Below are 21,253 nucleotides of genomic sequence, written 5' to 3'. Positions count from 1 at the left end.
ACAGTGACACACCCATTCCAACCAGATCACACCTATTCCAACAAGGCCACACCTTCAGATGGTGCCACTCCCTGGTCCAAGGATATACAAACCATCACAGATGCCTTAGGCTGGACTGACCCCTAAATGGCTTCATATACAAGAAGAATTTGGATATGTTCCTAATACTCTGGGATAATTCAATAATTGTTCTGAATCCCAAGCTACATCGTACCATTAAGAGCCTGTATCGAGGAGTCAATAGTGGCTATTAGAACAGGAAGATGTTGGACCTTAGCAGGTCATGCAACAAGACCTTTGGAGACTTTTCTCACTCCACCTGAACATGGAAACTTGGGGTCAGGGCAGGAGAGAAATTCATTCTAGGCTACCCAGCACATCATATCTGAGACAAAGCTAGTCTTTACCTTTCCTGAGGTTTTCCCACAATGATGCTCTTCCCTGCATCAACCTACAACAGGCTGCCTACCATTTTAACTGACTGTCTTGGTTAATGAATGTTTCTGAGAACTATGTAGCACATTTACCTGGTAGAAGAGCATAGTCAACTACAAACCACCATTCAAAGCCCAGTCCAGGAACTGTGGAAAGTGACATCTCATAGTGCAGGTCACCATACAATCATCTTTCTCCTTGGTCCAGAACATCCCAAAAATTCCGTAAAGGGAAGAGCTACCAATTGCTTCTCCCTCTGCAGGACTTAGAGACCCTAAAGATTTCCATGTTTCCCACCTCACCCATGGCAATGACTCCAGCCAAGTAATGATAACTACTAATATAGGCTCAAATATCTCAGTGCTGCACGAGGTAAGGTGCTCACTCTGGTGGACTCTCAGATGTTCTCTCCCCTCCCAGGTGCTCCCAAGATGCAGTTTGGTCAAAGCTAATCTCAGATATGTTCAGCACCATAAAGAAGATCCTGCCTCTCAAGATTTCGGAAGACTGTCTCTACCTGAATATTTACAGTCCTGCCGATTTGACAAAAAGCAGTCAATTGCCTGTAAGTGCGGGAACCATAACTCCAGACTTTAAGTTTGAGCATCTAGATCTTCAGTGGGTTTAGAAGGTGATAAAGGAAGCAGGGGTCAGGAACACATAGGTCAGGAGTGATTCTCGGACCACAGCTTCCTTCCGGTTTTCACCTGAGTTTTTATTCCAGTGATGTTAGACTTGTGTAGAGAGTACTATACAACTCACATGTAATTTCCCAATTCTTCACAGGATGAAAGGAAAAGAACGGCTAATCCTGCTTATGAGAATCCTATCCTCATGGCAATTAAGTCATGATTTCCAATCAAGTCACAACTAGGAGGAATCTTAGGGGGAAAGTGAACAACCCAGCATGGTACAGATAGAGAAACTGAAGTTCTAGTGGGGAAGAATAAAGAGCATGAGGAAGGAGAAACTCAGGTCTTCTGGTTTTCATGTGGATCCTCATAGACAGGGCCAATGGAGCAGGGAGATGGCTTCATTCTCAGGTTGCCTGTGACAGCTTTATTGACAGATGAACAATTTTACTCTCCCAGGAAGGGAAGGGAGGATGGAGGATGCTGGAACAATCTCAAAAGCATGTTGCCTGCCTGTAGGCAGCACTCCAGGATTTCACTCTGGCTCATTTCCATATCTGGGTGCCTTTGGCAGAGTCTGATGACCAAATGATTCAGCATTTCACATGGGAACATGGTTCAGGAGAAGGGGCAGGCTGCCAGGTATAGAAAACAGGATTTGGGGAGAGTTCTCTAGAAAAGTTAATCTTAGGTTTGTAACATGTCAGCACCCAACAAACTTCCCAGAAGACCTCGCTCTGAGACCCAGGAATGGGAGACAGTTATGGAAATGTATGCTAATATTTTGGTGTTCAAAACTCAAAAAGAGATAAGCAAGAAAAACAACAAAAACCTAAGTGACACCCATTCTTTAAGTCATATAAAAAGTGAGCATCCCAGAGGGAATCCTTATCTGGCCTTCTCATTGGAAAGGGACACAGAATGCTGCTCATAATAGACTTGGAAGTGTTAAGTACTATATACCATGGACCTTCCTGGCTATGCCTCCTTAGGACAGCTGTCAATCCTCTCCGTGCATCCAGTCCCTCATTTGTAAACTGTGAATAGCTGTTCTGTATCTGAGATGGATTTGTCCACAAGTAGAACTTGCATCTGTCCCTGATTCTCCACAATTGTTATCAACTTCTTTCAACATTGGAGCCCTTGAGACCCTTTATCAGGAAGCCAACAGCTATTGTTGGAATAGGAAGATGGTAGAACCTTAGCAGGCCAGGCAACAATACCTTTGGAAGCTTGAACCCATACCTTGACCAAAGGTTCAGGTATGAAAGCTTCAAATTTGGGGTCAGAGAAATGAAACATTTAATCTGTTCCCACATAGCCATGCTTTCATGGATTGTTCCGACTGGTCTATGAGGATACATCATAATCTCTTCAACACATCATTACCCACAAGCCTCAGACTCAGCCTTCACTCTTAGGTATCCACAGTTCATCTTTTGCAAGCTACAGAGATACAGAGGGAGAAAATTGGGATCTTGAGATCATGGTAACAGGAGACCCTCTAGCTTCAGACACATGCACTAGAGACACAGATTATGAGTATTAAACCTGGATCTACCTTCACAAAGATGAGAGCAGAGCCCTTTCTTAACCTCTCAGCCTGTTTCCTCACATGGGAATTGCCATATAAAAGCTCAGTGAGGATCAAGCTGGATCACAGGTCTGCCTGAGAGCCAACAGCCATGCTGACACATTAGGGTCTGCCTCATGGCTCAAGAGCCATGTCCCTGCACTCTGGTTATGGACTGGAGTTGTTGGTCAGCTCATCATGTTGCTGACAGGAACTAGCATCAGGATCAAACCCTGAATAATTCTCTTACTGGCTGTAGTTTTTCAGCAGGAAGATTCTCCTCCATTTCTTATGTGTTACACAGGAAAGTATTATTCCTTCCCATATGGAGAGTTTATTATTTATAGTGCATAGATCAAATCTTGGTTCATTATACCCCCATAATATTCTCTCAAATTAATTGTATTATCACAATATTATTTTACACACCTTCATTTCTTTCTTTATCTTCTTGTTTTTTAAATTAAAGAACATGGATTATAGATATTACATCCCTCTTCCACTCAAGTTTCATCAAAGAGCCTGGCTCACTGTAGAATCTGACATGATGCTAGCCAAATGACTAAAACATCTTGAACAAAGTGAATGTGAACTGGGAAGACTCAGGCTTGAGGAGAGGCAGACTATGAAGGGATGCCATCAGGGCAGTGAGTGTCGCCCCCAGATAATCACTTATCATAGAGAAGTTTAATTCATCACTGAGAAGTTAAATGAGATGAGACTAAGCTGAACTACAAAGTCTGTGTCTTGTTCATGTTCAGTTGCCTGAAGTTCCTGTTGTGAAGTGATGTGATTGCAGGGTGATGACACCACCCTTGACCATTACAGATCCCATGATAATCTCAATTCTGTGTCTTAGGTGGATGTGAGAGATGAGAAGAATGGGTGGGGTTATTGAGTGAAATGGCATATTGGACCTTATCTTGGAAAGTTGAAAACAAGAAGAGTCAGCAGTTTGCAACCTTCCTGGGAACTGGTGTGGTTTGGGCAATGACCTCGAGTCACAGCCTAGATACAATCAATTCATATGAACACAGTGGTGGCCCCAAATCTTCAATCTACTGCCCACGTGGCTTTATTATTGTCCAGGTGATGGTGTGGATCCATGGAGGTGGATTGGTGATAGGCGGGGCATCACCCTATAATGGACTAGCTCTCGCTGCCCATGAGAACGTGGTGGTAGTAACCATTCAATACCGCCTGGGTATTTGGGGATTATTTAGGTAAGATTCTACATTTTCTTCACTGCATATTAATTAAGCTTTGCTTTGGTTCATTTTGTTCAATTAATGAAACAAACACCCAAATTTGGATAGATATAATAACACAGAATTATTGAAAGATTTGGAAGACTCATGTTTGTGTAAAAGACCTATGGAGTGAGAACCCTTGTCTGGGAAGTAATATAGTAAAAGAACAGAAATTAGATTTTTTTTTACATGTAGAAAAGATAAAGAGAGAGGCAGGAAGTGAGTAATGGGATGCAGTCTTGATACTTTTACAACAAAACACTCCTGAAGATCTGAGCAAGATCCTATAAGCACTACAGAGATCCTCTTGAGAGTGATGCAATGGCACATTAACCTTGCACCTAGCCTCATCTCCCCATGCCCTTCCAGTGCTCAGTACTGACTTCCACAGTAGAGCCCAGAGCCCAGCTCTGGACTGTGCAACCAATGTTACCCTTCCTTATTACCACACTCAAAGTCCTATACCTCTGACATTTATAGTTTCTACAGTCACCTGTTGTTATAAGCCTGCACTTTGAATGCCATAGCTGCTCCACCCAGTGGGATGAGTGATCTGCGAGACAATGACTGGGTCATGTCATGTCTCTGCCCAATGGTCCCCACTTCCAATGATATTGAGATCCTGTGAAGTCTCTGTTCTATCTGAACTCATCTGTCTTAGATTCACACATCAATTCCCCTGGCTCTGGGATTCTGTGCCTGATGCTTCTAAATAAAATCCCCTTTTTTGTTACTGATGAAACTCATTCATTTATTTCTCTTTCCTGATGTTGCTGCTTCCTATAGTGACTTCCCCCTTGAAACCCACCCTACAGCCCCACACTGACCACATTGTATTTTTCTGCTAGCTGACTTACTCTTCTAGTCTACTTGATTCTGCTCTCCACTGTGAGCTGAGCATAGTCAGAGAATTTATTTGTCTTGTTCTCTATCTATTTGAGCAATGTTGGATGTACTATGGATCCTCAGTGCAGCACATAGGTGCTAGAATATGAGTGTAGAGCCCCACAAAAATCAACACATTCAGGATTATAGGCAAGTAAATTCCCCTTAGCAGCCTGTCAGTGGTGTCAATCTGATTCTGAAAAGCTCACTGAACCATTCCAGGCTATCTAGCCCTTGAGAGACCTGCCATGACATCTCTGTCCCCATTCCACCCTGTCACCTTGCAGCACAGGTGATGAACACAGCCGAGGAAACTGGGCTCACCTGGATCAACTGGCTGCACTACGCTGGGTCCAAGATAACATTGCAAACTTTGGAGGGAACCCGGATTCCGTGACCATCTTTGGAGAGTCATCAGGAGGTATCAGTGTCTCTGTCCTTGTAAGTATTCTTGTCACCAGACCTGTTGCTGGGGATTGACATAGCTACAGGGGGCTACAGGCTGGGTACATGAGAGGGAACCTGTTAGAAAGCATCTAGTCCAGTACAACATCTTTGCATTCAACACTTGCATTCAGGTTGACTCTGTTTGCTGCATAGCATCAGATGATGGAGAGCTTCATGTGTATAATTAGCTCTCTTTTGCTTATATAAGCTTACTTGTAGTTCCTTTTTTTTTCCTGTCTTGGATGCATGAACATCTCCAGCTTATCTTCTCACTTGGTTGATCTCATTCTCCTTCCTAATCATTTCAGTATTAGGTCTCACTCAACAAGTTCTGGGATGCAGTGATGGGAACCCATTACAAATTGAAGTAGAGGAGCAATAAGTTGGACCAAGTTTCTTTGTTTGGGTCAAAGCCGCATCTTTACATTAAGGAAATTCAAGACACAAAATCAGACTGGGGCTTCCCCTGAGGTTAAGAAGGCAGCATCAGGTTGTCTTAGGGATAAGAGGAAATGGGGGTAGTAGATATGAAAGATCCAGTAGGGAAGGGCAGGGAAGAAGATATGGGTCACAGACATAGGCTGGGCACACGAAATGTCTTATTGATGTGTGGAATTGAGCCTTATTAACAGTGAGGGAAGCTGTAAGGTGGTCTGGGAGCTGTAAGAAAACTTACCTTTCTCAAAGTTGAGCAGGCATTCAACCATGGACATAACACACACTGGCTTCCTACTTAAATTTTCAGAGGAAAAAATTTAGAGTATTAATCGGTAATTATATTTAAGTTTCAATATTTTAACGCATGACCATTTGCACATAACATTGAAATAAATGATTAACTATTTTGTGCAATATTGACGTAAGATTTAGTAAATAGAGAACATGGTCAATATTTGGAAGAACATAAGAAGAGGCGTGGGAAGGCTGTAGAGATGGCTCAGTGACCGACTGCCTGCTGTTCTTCCAGAAAACCTGAGTTAGGGTTCCAGGAGCCACATCCACAGATAACAACCACCTGGAAACAGAGGATAATTCTTTTTTAACAAGATTTACTTTATGTATATAAGTGCACTGTAGCTATCTCCTGACACCCCAGAAGAAGATCCCATTACAGACAGTAATGAGCTATCATATGGTTGCTGCCAATTGAACTCATGAAGATCAGTCAGTGCTCTTAGCCACTGAGCCATCTCTCCAGTCCAGAGGAAATTTCTTAAGAAAAAAAAAACTCTATAAATCCCCCAATGAAGAATAAAGTCTTAAATAAAAACATACACATGTCACTTAGATGTTACATTTATTTTTTCAGTCTTTTCAAAAATTCCATATACATTCATGTATTTAAACATAATTATATGAGACATCATATCTTTCTCTATATATATCATGCATCATTTATCCTGCATCCATATCCTCTTTTCTTTTTCTTTTTCTTTTTCTCTACCTAAGCAGTGATGCTGACTTCTAAGCTCCCTTGTCAAAAAAAGCTTCTTGTCATATAATAACATATAAATGGTGTCCTTACCAGTAAGCCCTCTTCTGCATTGCTACCTTTCTATTATTGAGTAATGTTGAGCATTGTAAAAGTAAATCCTAATTACCTAATTGTACTAAATCCAATTTTTACTATTTGAACAATGCATGTGCTTTCTAAGAAATGTTCACAGGTCTCTGTGATCTTTAGTGTTAGGGTAAATCTGAACAGTAGAGAGACAGACAATTTGTACAGGTAGGTGTTACAAAGCCTTTTATTGGTATTGTCTTTCCAATAGTTTGGATTTGCTCTGATAGGTGCTGGTAGTGTGTTTTCGCTCTGTGAAAACTCTGAATTTCTGCCACATTCTGCTGAGACGCTCTTGGGAAACATCAGATTAATAAGCTGTCTGGGATTTGGGCTTGGATGGGTGAGAATCAGTCTTATCCATGGAGCACCCAGGGTCACCAAATACATGGCCAGGAGATACGGGGAGCCCTAAACAGCAATTGTGCCATGGTTCATAATAACTTTGACTTTTCTTTTTACTATGGAGAAATAGCCATCAAAACAACGTAAGGAGGAGTTTGTTTTGACTCACACTATAAGGATGCAGTTTACCACAGCATGGGGGTCATGATACCCAGAGCTGAGGTGATTGGTCACATGGACCCAAAGAGGGGACTCAGAACAGAAGCAAACGCTGGTGCCCAACCCACTGATGGCCTCGGGTCTTCAAAAACATGTCTCTTAACATGGGTCAGGAAATTAAACAAGTGTGGTATTTTTCAAGTGAAACAGGATTCATCTCCAGAAACTTGCACCATGAAAATGATGTATGAAATGAAGACTAGGAAACCCCAGATTTGTGCAATTCCCCTTAGCTTTGATCCAACACCTGTGATTTAACTGTAGCTTATTTTTCTCCATAGTTGCCTTTATCATGGGCTAATGATCCAGTAAGTCTGCATTCCCATGTAAAGAAGGCCCAGATACTGGACAGGCTGCTAGTCAAGGGTTACAAGAATGTAGCTGCCATTAGACATCTTCCAACCTCAATTAATCTGATACAGAAATTCCCCCACAGTTGTGCTAACAGGTTTATCTCTTAGGTGATTCCTGATTTTCTTTTTTCAATTTGATGTTAACAAAACCCATAATAGGAGTATAAAATCTTCTCTCCCCTGCCAGGTCTTATCTCCTCTGGGCAAGGACCTCTTCCACAGAGCCATTTCTGAGAGTGGTGTGCTCATGAATACAAACCTGGGCAAGAAGAATATACAGGCTGTGAATGAAGTAGGTCTCAACCTGGGCATTCCTACATCACTTTCTGAGCTTCCATGGGTCTTCCCTGGCTTTGCTGATTGTGGGGTGCAGCTGAAATACTCAGTTAATTCTTAAAAATAGCTAGGCAGAAGGACTATCTTTTGGCTCACAGCAAAGACACATTCTGCAAGTTCTGGTGTTCCTTCATGTAAATCATTTTACTCAGACACACCGTGATTCTGCACAGGAACTGAAATATGAGACGGCATATTTTTTTGGTAGCTCACTTGAAGCAAAGTTGTTAGTGAGTGGGAGAGGCAGTATATGAAACCAAAAAGACCTCATCCTTCATTTCAAATGGCCTAATTAGAGGCATTCAAGTTAGAGAGCATTTTACTCAGTGATCTCTCTCTCTCTCTCTCTCTCTCTCTCTCTCTCTCTCTCTCTCTCTCTCTCTCTCTCTCTGTGTGTGTGTGTGTGTGTGTGNTGTGTGTGTGTGTGTGTGTGTGTGTGTGTGTGTGTGTGCAAGTGCCCATGTACACATGGGTATGTGACATGGCCTGCTCATGTCATTATTCCAATTAGTAACAGAGGTAATATTTTGTGGGATATAGTATCTACATCTGCTAATTTAGAGCAGTAGTTCCCATAGAACTACTACATAGAACATAAGAACATAGAAACATTTCTTTAATACACATAAGTGAAGAGGCAAGCCTTTATATAGTGAAGTCTGTTTTCATTTTTAACACATAACACTTCAAATATTTGATAATAGTGCAATTAGTAACACAACAGCTCTCACAATGTACGTTACTGTGCCAGGCTCTACCTGCATAAAGCCAGTTCTCCATCAGATTGTTTGAGGTGGGCACTGCTGCTTCTGTTTCACGGGTGAGGAAACTGGAGTACAATGTCTTTTAGGAGCAATGAGCTCCAACATAGGCACCAACACAGGCCTAGGGAATGGCAACGCCCACACTCTTATTCACACCTTGTGCTTCTCCCCACAACTCTTCTAATAACAACAGTGATAATTAAAACAAATCATTGTTCGTTAAGCATAATTACTCCAAATCTATAGGAGTTTCAAATATTAACTTTGTCATGGTTACTTCTGTGAACAGTAAGAACTTTAATCTTAGAGGGAGTTTATTAAGGATCTACCACATGCAAATTTTGGAAAGCATCATTTAAGACTATAAGCTCTCCATAATAGCATAATAGCATTTGAAACTCTTTAGTACAGTTCATCATGTAGTGTTGACCCTCAACCATAAAATTGTGTTTGTTGCCACTTCATAACTGTAATCTTGCTAATGTTGTGAATTGAAATGTAAATATCTGATATGCAGGATGCATTTTCATTTTAACGAATTGGTCCAAAGGGTTCAAAAGCACTAAGTTGAGAAGTGCCCATTTAGACACCTTACACACCCTTTATGACCTTATAAAATAAGATGTGAGCGCAAAACCTGGTGATGCATGACTATAATTGAAATACGTGGGGAAGCAAAGGCAGAAAGAAAAATGGTGAAAATTTGAGAGTATGCTGATCTACGTTGTAAGTCCTGGGCTAGCCAAGGTTCTTAGTAAAATCCTATCACAAAAATTCATCATCATCCTCATAATAAATAATAATGAATGAAAAAAAGCAAGAGGGAATGAAGGGAGAGTTAGGGAGAGTGGAAGAGGGAGAGCAGGAGGATGAGGATGAAGAGGAGGAGAAGGCCATCTACATCAACTGTCTACTGTTGACATCGACAGAGAATATAGTCATTACTCTTGATCTCTGACTTTGCCTGTGATCTTTTTCAGATAATAGCTACTCTTTCCCAGTGTAATGACACCTCATCAGCTGCCATGGTTCAGTGCTTGCGCCAGAAGACAGAGAGTGAGCTCTTGGAGATTTCAGTGAAATTGGTACAGGTATGTATTCCTTCTAGTTGCCACTATTCTATGTCCTTGGCCCATAACTTTATGTCTTTTGTTGTTGTTGTTGCCATGGAATGACTCTAAAGGGACAATTTTTCAACTCTTGGAAAGAGTGTCAACTTCCTGACTGCAACTGGGAATTTCATTTCCTATTATGAAATACTTTAAATGTCATAAATTAGTCCAATTATATATTTCATGATGAAGAATTGCTTGCTTTTTGAATTTTTTTTTTCGAGACAGGGTTTCTCTGTGTAGCCCTGGCTGTCCTGGAACTCACTTTGTAGACCAGGCTGAACTCGAACTCAGAAATCTGCCTGCCTCTGCCTCCCAAGTGCTGGGATTAAAGGCGTGTGCCACCACCGCCCTGCTCCTTTTTGAACATTCTTGTAACATTTTAGTGAATAAGACATCCCATAGTCCTAAAACCAAAAACTACTATCCTGAATTTCAGGGATATTTAATAAGGAATTTTTCTGTCATGTTATCTATTGGTTGATATAAAAATTACATTATAACACAGTAGTAGACAACTTCTCTAGGATTTATGAGATATTTCCTCATTTATGTTCCTAGGATAGCCATCTATTTCCCTACCTTTTCATCTATCATATGCTGATTCATTCATTCATTCACGCTACCAACCATCCCATTCATTCATACATTTTCATCAATTCATAGAAATATATCCATAATTTTTTTTTTACATTTTCAGTATGTCCCTCAGTCATGAATGATCTGATAAACACATATCTTTCATTCCTTCAACCATCCAAACAACGGACAATTATTCTCCTATGAAAAAAGTCTGTTTGTCAATATATACATACAACACACCAATTGTATTATTTTTATATTTTTACTTTTTGATATTACAATTACATTTGTCTCTTTGCTTTCCTCCCTTCTAATTCAAAGGCAATGAGGAAGGAACAGGCTTAAGAAAGTCACCAAGGTGAGAGGGGCTGCTTCAGCTAAGAAGGTTGAACTATGAATCAACATGAGGCATGATCAGTGAGCTCTGAACGCTGATCTTTTTTCTTTTTAACATCTAGTGTTTATTTGCTATTTTGAGATTGGGTCTTACTCTGTATTCTAGAAATTTGTGATCTGCCTACCTCAGGCTCCCAAATGGCTATATTGCAGGTATAAAACGTAACACTAAGTGCAAAGTAGAAATGCACTATGTAAACAGGGGCCTGGGAATGTGCAAGGAGATTGAAGGAAAGACTTTGTTCTGCAGGAGGGGTGCAGGTCTTTGCACTTCAAGGCTTCTATATCATACCAGGGGCTGAGGAGTCGGGTGATGGCATGTGGCTGGAGGGCAGGAACTTTTGAAGGAATTTCAGACTGGACTTATTGTTAAGCAGGTTGTGGGGCATGAGATAAACAAAAGTACGAAAGATGCCTTTGGCTTCCCTGACTCAAAAGGGCAAAGCCTGTAGCCACAACATACAGCTATCAGTATTTCTGAATAGTAGTAGCCCTTCTGTGGATCTCATGGTTGCTGTTGCCAGGGTCTTCCTTCACCTCCCAGGTGCTAACACATGCAGGCCCTTACTGTGTGCCTTCTGCAGATCTGCCTCTGCTTTCCCTTCTCACTCTCTTTACTTCTTAAGAATAAAAGATAGACCATGCCATTTTTCTTCTTAAAAGCCTGGCTTTGCTTACAGGATTAAGCCCCTTCCCTGCATTGAGATAGTACCCTCCCCCAAACAGACATGACTGACAGGAAGGTGTCACATATATTTCTGCTCTACTTTCCTTTCTGTCGCTGTGATTAAAACCCTGAGATCTGAAGCAGTTTAGTGAAGTAAAGGGTTTATGTGTGTCACATCTCTAGACTATGGTTCATCATTGAGGGAAGGCATGAAGCAGAATCTCAAGCAGGCTTGTTCAGCTAAGGAAACAAGTACAGCAGAATCTATGGAGGAAGGGTAATGGCTGCCTCATGGGAAAACACATACTTAGCTAGTTATATATATTAGGACATGGTTTCCAGGGAATGGTGCTGCCCACAGTGGGCAAACAAAACATTCCTCCACAGACATGGTCACAAACCAATATGATCCTGACAATCCCTAATTGTGATTCCCTTCTCAGTGACCTTAGGATGTTAAAGCTAACCAGGAATATATATCAAAGTATTAGGTCTTATTATGACACATTTCAAACAATTATTTTTGTTGTTTTCTGCCTTCCCCTTTTATGTTTGCTACCTCACTAATCATAAGAGAAAAGAACTTGTATTACAAGAATGGGTAATGAAAATGTGTCATGCATACACAACGGAATTTTAGTCAAGGGTAAAAAAAAAATGTGTCATATATTACACATAGAAAATAATTCCACTCTGTAGCCCCCTCTCTAACACTCTACCAGAGAAGTCCTCCAAATCCAGGGCACTGTGATTTTCCTGGGATAAGTCCTGACTTTCCTGGCTTTGTGCTCACTTCAATAAATTCCTTCCTGATGCTTAGACCTGCCCACTCTCTTCAGTTGTTTATGGTATTCTTGCAAAGATACCACACCAGATATCAAAAAGACCAGCTTTGTGTGTCCAGTGTGTCATCTTCCTTCAGAATGCAGTTCCTCTCAGCATATTTAGAACAGTTTGTCTTCACTAAGCAGCTTTTACAAGGTGGCAGTAATTGTGCCCAGGTGGTATATTTTCTATCTCTCTGTTGGGCAGAATCTGGTTCTTGGTGTGGTATTTTCTTTCCATGAATAGAAACAAGGTTGCAGTTTAGGCTCCTCAAGTGATAAGCTCAATACTTCTCAAAGCCAACAACATATCTCAGAGCACGCAGATTCACATATGGATAAACAGAGGCAATCAGCCCTTACTACTAAGTGAGAATTCTCCTCTCCCCAATTCCCTACCAACATTGCTGTGCTGGTCCCTGCCTCACAGTTCTGACCTTGAAGTCTCCTAAGCTCAGACACTGTCTTTAGAACATTGGGTTTCTGTGTCTATAGCCACAGGAGTGTTTATGGTTGGCAAGTTGTCAGACCAGCAAAGAGGAGACGTGGCTCAAAGGTAAACTATAGTATTCATAAGTACTGCATTCCTGTTTTACCCAGTACAACAACTCCCTGTCCACCGTGATTGACGGAGTGGTGCTGCCAACGGCACCAGAAGAGATCCTGGCTGAGAAGAGTTTCAACACTGTCCCCTACATAGTGGGCTTCAACAAGCAAGAGTTTGGCTGGATCATTCCAATGGTGAGAATATACAGACCTCTTAGATACACTCCACAGAGGCTCAGCCATCATGCTCCCTGCACTGATCAAGGGCTATGTACCCAGATGACTACCATTTAAAGAGGCTTATATCTTTACAAAGTAAATTTGTTTTGAGAGTTCTTGATGAAGCCCCTTCAGTGTTAATTTATATCTGGGCCAGAAAAGGAATTAATAATTAGAAACTTCCTAAAGTAACTACTCAAGAGGGGCTCAGGGCATTGACTGCCCACCACCAAACTCAGCCATGTTGAACTCTCTATAGCAGACATTTTAGGGCCCTGGTTTTGGCCTGTGGTGTGGTTTCCAATGCTAAAAGACACACTGAAACCAGAGCAGATCTCTGAAGGCAAACATGAGCAGGCTCAGCACATGCCCAGTGTTCTGCAGCTCTCGTGCAAAAGGACCTCATGGGGCATCACAGAAACATAGACAGAGAAACACAATGCGAGGACCTCTTTCCCCTGTCACCTGAGTCTGAGGGTGTGTGGCCTGTGTACTCTGTCCCTGAGCATTTGGCTTCCATATGACACTGGCCTGAATGTTCTGCTGCCTTGAGGAATGTTGATCCTCCTAGTGTATGAAATACAGTTACTTTACTGTCTTCTCTGTATGGCTTAGCTTTATTAATATAAATCCATTAGTTTTGCTTGCTGATTTTTTTGAGAATCATAAACTCCCATATCTGTTAGCACCACCCCCTAAGCACCTTTACTTCATTTGGTTGTCTTGTTTTTTTCTGTTTGGTTCTTCTTAATTTACTGGGATTCATCAATGTCTTACTATGTGTGTCTTTAACAGATGTTTGGAAATCTACTCTCTGAAGCCAAAATGAATGAGGAAACAGCCAGTCTCCTCTTGAGGAGGTTTCAGTCTGAACTTGTAAGAGTCTAGGGAGATATGGGAATTGGTTGGGAAACAAAAGTCAGTGACTTGCTTTGATCACAGACAAATTCAATGGCTGCAAACAATGGTGGTGACTGGGGTGCCTCTCCCACTTTTCCACTCCATCTTCTTTGCATCCCAGTATAACAAACTCACATTTGTTGTTCACCAATCAAAACTCCTCAAGGGTCCAGGGCAAATTGCTAGGGAAAAGATTTATTTGGAGAGCTTTATACCTAGAAAAGATTGACTCCATGACCAAAAAGGACCATCAGGTTTATACATTGGAGGTCTAAGACCAAGTAATCAAGAGGCATATCAGATAAGCGAGAACTATGACAGTTACAAATTGTAGGTTCCCCGCTTTTCTGATGCATGAGCTTCTGTTATCAGTAGATCACTGAACAGATATTCTGGACTCTGTACATAAAACAAAATACTTACTGACTAGCAAATCTCATGAGTCATGTCTTTTTTTATTCCATTCTCTAGATATAGCCTATTTCATTTGCTAGGCTACAAAAGGCACCTTTCCCTATAGAACAAGGGAAAATACTAGATATTTACTTCCTCTAGAGATGACAGTATTCAATCTGTCAGGTGGTACCAGGCAAAGGGGTCTTTCCCACCACAGACAACGAGAGAACATAATTTTCAGACACCTGACGTCCAAATGTAATGACATACAGCAGGTGGATCTAGAAAATCTTCCCTGTATAGCAGGCTGATTTGGTATAAAGCCCAGGTTGTCCATTAGTCATGAAGTCATCTTAACTGTCTGCAGCTAGACAAGAGTGGTCATTTTCTGATTCATTTTAGAACATCTCTGAAAGTGTGATTCCAGCAGTCATTGAGAAGTATTTAAGAGGAATAGATGACCCTGACAAAAAGAGAGAGCTTATCCTGGACATGTTTGGAGATATACTTTTTGGTATCCCAGCTGTGCTCTTGTCCCGTAGCCTCAGAGGTGAGTCTTACGTGAGTCTTATGTGTTAAATGGGAGGAAATGGAGCCAATAGCCTGTCTCTGATTTGCCCACTTCTCAGCACAGGCATATACAAGTGTGTGTGTGTGTTTATATATGTAGATATACGTATAGATTATGTGAGGTTAGGGATGTAACTCAGTTAATAGAGTGCCTGCCTGGAATGTAGGATACCCTGCGTTCAATCCCAAGTAACTTTAGAAGTCAGTCCTAGTGGTACTTGTTTGTAATTCCAGCTCATAGGAGGTAGAAGACTAGATGTTCTTTGGCTATACAGGGAGTTCATGACCAGTCTGTGTTAAATGAAATGCTTTCTGGCAAAAACAAAAAACAACAACAACAAAACAAAAACAAAACAACAAACAACAAAAACACAAACAAACAAACAAAACAATCAACAAAAAGAATAAAAATCCAGGGTCAGGAATAGAACTAGGATTCCCAAGACCTTTTTCCAGTTGGCAAAGTCCAGAGAGAGTAGGAAGAATTATAGGGAGAGGAAGTGTAGAGACATTCAATTTCCTTGGCATGCCTTTATGCACCTTGGTGTGCACTGGTTAGAGTAGGTGAGAACTGGGATTGGCTCTCCACAGGGTTGTCTGTCAAGTTCTTAGGCCTGTGCAGACCGAGATGAGGCTACACATAGCTCTTCCTAACTTAGGCATGAATATCTTGTGCCTATGCATGATCTATTCCAGTGAATGATCTGTGAGTGCTCAGAAAGAATGTACACCCTGCTGGAATTAAGCTGTGGACCTTCTTTACAGTTCCATCCTGCCCCCTGAATCTAAATTTTCTGTCTAAGTGACACAATCATTGTTGAACGTGGAGTAAGTCAGTCCACTACTGCTTTGATATTATATTCTCTCCCCCTCCAGGTACTTTAATATTTGTTTTATATGTTTATGTACTTTGCATTAGATTAGATCTGTATTTAACATTGTTATAATACATTGGTGCACTGACTTCTCACCAGTATATAGTGGCTTTTTTTTTCCTTTTAACATTTTTCTATTTAAACTCAGCTTTTGATGTAGTTATACTCATTTCTTTTCTCCTTCGGTTCCTCTTTGTGCATAAGATCTAATTTCCCCTCAAGTGCAATCCATGCATATCTTAAAAAGTTGGAAAAGTTTATTTTAAGACTGTATAAACTCCGGTCTTTAAAAAAGCGACACATTTACTACATGCCCTTTTATTGTAGAATTTGCACTGGAAGGTATTTATGATAGCAAGGACTTACTAACACCAGTCATGGCAGCTGTTTCTGCTGGTTTTGTAAATATGCTCTTTCTACCTCACCCTCTTGGTCACTTCCAGATGACTTGGTGTCTTGAATGACTTACATGCTTTGGATTCTTTATTTTTATTGTATGCTTTGCTAAAAAGGTCACACTGTGGCTAGCCTGAGGACCTATACCCAAAGAAACTACTTTAAGTTAATAACAATATAATTTGATTTCATATGATGACTGAAAAATTCTATGTAGTTTTCTTCATTTAAAAGGAATTTTTTATTTTTATGTTTATGTGTATGGGCATATTTGCATATGTATGTTTGTTGTGCCTGATGCCCAAAAAACTCAGAAGAGGCCGTCGACACTGGAACTTGAGTTAAGAGATTGTTGTATGTTGCTGTGTGGGTGCTGAGAACTGAACAGCTGAACTCAGGTTCTCTGAAGACTATTGAGTTCTCTTAACCACTGAGCCATCTCTACAGCCCCACTTTTTTTGCATCAGAACATAAATAATTTTGAATGACTATTTTATTGTTCATTGTTAGCAGTAATTTTGTTCAGAACCCATGGACTATGTAAGAATAAAATCCCCAACACATTAAGATTACAGTCCCATTGTATCCTGAACATGGCTTTACAAGTTATCTTCACTGACCTCCATGTTATTCATCAGTGCATTGATCTTTCAGGTTAAAGGAGCCCAGCAAATGCTCATAAGTCGTCAGCAGGGACAATGCGCTCCACAAACTTTTCTCTTAGGGATCATCACTGAACACATCCAAGCGCTCACTGCCTGCATTGCATCCACTCATGTGGCATCCCATAAACACCTGCCTCAGATCCCAGCTTGACCTCAACCAGCTGTGCAACCCAACCAGATCATCAGGCTTTCAAAAAGATGCCTCTGTCCTACACTAGTAACCAACTATCTTCTTCAAGGATGGAGACATGAATGCCACTGAGGTGTGTGTCTACTAACATGAACTGTCCACAAATCCATGTCTCCTCAGATGCTGGGGTGTCCACCTACATGTATGAATTTCAGTATCGCCCAAGCTTCGTGTCTGACAAGAGACCCCAGACGGTCGAGGGAGACCACGGCGATGAAATCTTCTCTGTATTTGGGGCTCCACTTTTAAAAGGTAGTGGCTCTTGCCAGGGCGCGCTCTGGGAGTCAGGAGGAGTTGGTTCTCCAGACTTTGTTTAGGGGTCTTCAGTAAGTTTCTCCTTTTCTCCTAATGCTTATTTCCTGGCATTCTATAGCAGAACTGAGCTTCATTAGGCAGTCCTCAAACTTCCTCCTGTTCTATCACACATAAAGATAGTGCACATGTCCCTAGTCGCAGTCATTCTCAGAGTCATGACCTGGGACATCAATAAGAGAGGTGGTGAAGCACCCACAGGGCAACACTATAGGTCTAGATTACCACAATTTAATTTCCCACATAATTTTCCTTACGTACAATGAATATTTACCTTTTTATTGAACTTAGACTTTTTCCTCCTATACTATATCCTGATTTCAGTTTCCCCTCTCTTAACCCTCCCAGTTCCTCCCCACCTCTTCTGCCATGTGGCTTCACCCACTTTCTTTCTCTCATTAGAAAACAAACTGGCTTCAAAGGAATAATAAAAAAGTAAATATAATAAAAAAAAAAAAAACCATTGGAAAAGGAAAAAGCAAGCAAAAGAAAAAAAGCCCAAGAGAAGGAACAAGAAACAGCGACCTGCTCATTTGCACACTCAGGAATCCCATTAAAACATTTAAAGAAAAACCATAATATATGTGCAAAGGACCTGTGGAGTAAAAGAAAAAAATAAAAGATTCCTATCAATGCAATTAAATTAACTTAAAAATAATATATTTTTTTAAATAAAGGAAGAGCCCTAAACTGTCATTAGAAGATAAGGACCCTCCAGAGCTGTCATTGAGTTTGTTTCCTCTTGGCCATCTCCTGATGAGCATTCAGCCAACCATTTTCTTTTCTTTTTTTACTTAGATAATTTTTTTCATTTACATTTCAAATGCTATCCCCAAAGTCCCCTATACCCTCCCCACACCCAGGCCCCAGCCCACTCACTCCTGCTTCCTGGCCCTGACGTTCCCTTGTACTGCGGCATATGATCTTTGCAAGAACAAGGGCCTCTCCTCCCATTGATGGCTAACCAGGCCATCCTTGGCTACATATGCAACTAGAGACACAGCTCTGGGGAGTACTGGTTAGTTAATATTATTGTTCCTCCTATATGATTGCAGACCCCTTTAGCTCTTTGGGTACTTACTCTAGCTCCTTCATCCAATAGATGACTATGAGCATCCACTTCTGTATTTGCTAGGCACTATCATAGCCTCACAAGAGAGAGCTAGGTCAGGGTCCTGTCAGCAAAATCTTTCTGACATATGCAATAGTGTCTGGGTTTGGTGGTTGTATATGGGATGGATCCCCGGGTGAGGAAGTCTCTGGATGGTCCTTCCTTCTGTCTCAGCTCCGAACTTTGTCTCTGTAACTCCTTCCATGGGTACTTTGTTCCCCATTCTAAGAAGGAGGCACACAGAGGGATTTGATGGAGACAACCTATTTAGGGCTGATTATTCCAGAACATTCTCTGCCTAAAGTCTGGATGTGAGTCTCTGTGTTTATTCCAATCTTCTGCAGGAGGAAGTTTCTTTGATGGTGACTGTGCAAGAAACTGACCTATGAGTATAGTAAACACAGTAGTATTTGTCTTTATTCGGGTCCCTGGGCTATCTAGCCTCCAGTTCTTCATTATTCAAGCAGTGTCATGTCTGGTTTCCTTCATCTTATGGAGTGGAACTTAAGTCAAATCAGATGTTGGTTGGTTTCTCCCACAAGCTTTGTGCCATCTAGCAGACAGGACACCATTGTAAATCAAAGGTTTTGTAGCTGCCTTGGTGTTTGTGTTGTTCTTTGGAGAGTGTGCAGAATACCTTCTTGTCCCAAAGACACTAGAGTGTAGTGGTGAAGGGTCTCTGTAGGCACCACCTTGACATCTCCACAGTTAATGAGTTGTATAGGTACTGTCTTCAGCAATGGTGCCTCCTGTTGGCCTGTGGAGCACAACCTTTAGTCTTGACAAGAGCCTGGGTTGTTTTGTGTTTCCCACGAAACCCCTTAGGCAAACATCTCAATTAGATGTAACCAGTCCCACTATTGAAAGCTTCTTTTAATGACAAGAGATGCGCAGTTTGTCCCTTACTTGCCATCAATTTTATTTAGATTGGATTCCTATATGGATACATTTTAGGGAGCTTTTACTATATTAGGTTTCCATATTATACCTCAAGTCACCCTTAATGTCTCTCCCCACATTCCCTTTCTTAGCCTCCTCTTACCTCCCTCTCTTCACTTGATCCTCCTATTCCCACCATCCTCTTCACCCTCACCTTTCCTTTACTGTCTATTCTATTTCCATATCCTAGGGAAATTGACCGATATCTTCTCAGGAGATATCTGATATACTTAATAAAACAATATTAATTTTTATGGTTATGTGTATGTGTGTGTGTTTCTCTGTGTGTGTGTGTGTGTGTAAATGTGTATATGTGTGTATGTAGATGTGTGAGTATATGTGTGTATGTATTTGTGTATCATATGATGTGTATTGGTGTGTGTATGTGCGTATATTATATGTGAATTCCTGTATTTTGTGTGTGTAGCTGTGTGCACACCAATGTTGTGGAGATTAGAGAACTACTTAATACTTCCTTATCTTCTACCATGAGTCCCAGTAGTACAGTTCAGATGCTCATGGTGCAAGTGTGGCAAGTGCCTTGACCCTCTAAGCCATCTCTCAAGCCCAATATTGTGCTATTTAAGGAAATCCTCTCACAGATGTATTTAGTGTCTTAACTCTCAGCATTTGCATAGGCTCATGACCCCAGCACATGGCTCCTTATGGGCATTTCCTAGCTTGACTACTCCTTAGTCCTTTGTAGTTCTGATATTGATAACAATACCATGTGTAAGTAACTCAGAAAAGACCCAGAAGCTCCAAAACAAAGATCATGCTGGAATGTGACATTTTCACCCTGAGGAAGAAGGGGAAGGCAGATGAACTTGGACAACAAAGGAGCAGATTCATGATGCATGCACACATTCCTACATCTGGGTCACTGATCTGTCTCTCCCCTTGACCCCCGAATGTGCAGAGTGACTAGTCAGGCTCTTCTCATACTGGAGTGTTTGATTGCATGATTAAGGAGTGAGCATCTCTTTCTGCCTTTCTTACAACCTCCCAGAAGTAACTACATCTGGTTCACACTTCCCATAGCAAAACATTTTTTCCCTTCCCCACAGAGGGTGCCTCAGAAGAGGAGACCAACCTCAGCAAGATGGTGATGAAATTCTGGGCCAACTTTGCTCGAAATGGGTGAGGCTTGTGGCAAAGATGAAAGGGGTGGAAAGGGTGTGGCTGGACATATCTTTTAAGAAAGATGACTTCTGAAATCTGAGTGATAGAAGCCCTGACCATTATGTGTATCCTTATTGCTCTATAGAGAGAGTTTTCTAGAGTCATATGGGCTGTTGCAAAAGATGTTAGCTCTCTGTGGAGGTTGTCAGCCTCACTACTGAGATAAGCCAGGGATCCATTCAGACCTCAGAGGGCCACAGAGCAGTCTTGAGGAATTCTATTTGATTCTGTTTCCAGGAACCCTAATGGGGAGGGGCTGCCTCACTGGCCAGAATATGATGAGCAGGAAGGGTATCTACAGATTGGAGCCACTACCCAGCAAGCCCAGAGACTGAAAGCAGAGGAAGTGGCTTTCTGGACTGAGCTCCTGGCTAAGAATCCACCTGAGACAGACCATACTGAACACACAGAACACAAATGAATCTGAGGCTCTGCCAGTCTCAGGACCAGAGGAGCAAAGATGTGACTATTCCACAAAGGATGACTATTCACCGAAGATGGATCTTACAGAAGAAACTGCACAATAGTACAGTATCACAATTTGAAAATAAATTTCCTTTTAGAAATCAAA

General features: G+C 41.3%; 1 protein-coding gene across 2 annotated transcripts in view; it reads left to right on the top strand.

The window, feature by feature from the left end:
* The window catches only part of LOC110300390 (carboxylesterase 1C), a 24,466-nt gene extending 3,213 nt beyond the window's left edge, over positions 1-21,253 (top strand). For both annotated transcript variants that reach the window (XM_021170556.1, XM_021170555.2), the window contains 11 exons: positions 856-1,000; positions 3,730-3,863; positions 5,063-5,216; positions 7,888-7,992; positions 9,781-9,891; positions 12,982-13,122; positions 13,942-14,022; positions 14,845-14,992; positions 17,259-17,390; positions 20,568-20,640; positions 20,920-21,253. In XM_021170556.1, the coding sequence (XP_021026215.1) occupies positions 856-1,000; positions 3,730-3,863; positions 5,063-5,216; positions 7,888-7,992; positions 9,781-9,891; positions 12,982-13,122; positions 13,942-14,022; positions 14,845-14,992; positions 17,259-17,390; positions 20,568-20,640; positions 20,920-21,103 (1,408 nt within the window). In that variant the 3' untranslated portion in view covers positions 21,104-21,253. The remainder of the gene's footprint in view (positions 1-855; positions 1,001-3,729; positions 3,864-5,062; positions 5,217-7,887; positions 7,993-9,780; positions 9,892-12,981; positions 13,123-13,941; positions 14,023-14,844; positions 14,993-17,258; positions 17,391-20,567; positions 20,641-20,919) is intronic.

Source organism: Mus caroli, chromosome 8 (genome assembly GCF_900094665.2).
Source record: "Mus caroli chromosome 8, CAROLI_EIJ_v1.1, whole genome shotgun sequence".
NCBI lineage: Eukaryota > Metazoa > Chordata > Mammalia > Rodentia > Muridae > Mus > Mus caroli.
The sequence above is the reverse complement of the archived record's forward strand: the minus strand, read 5'-3'. Positions and strand labels throughout refer to the sequence as shown.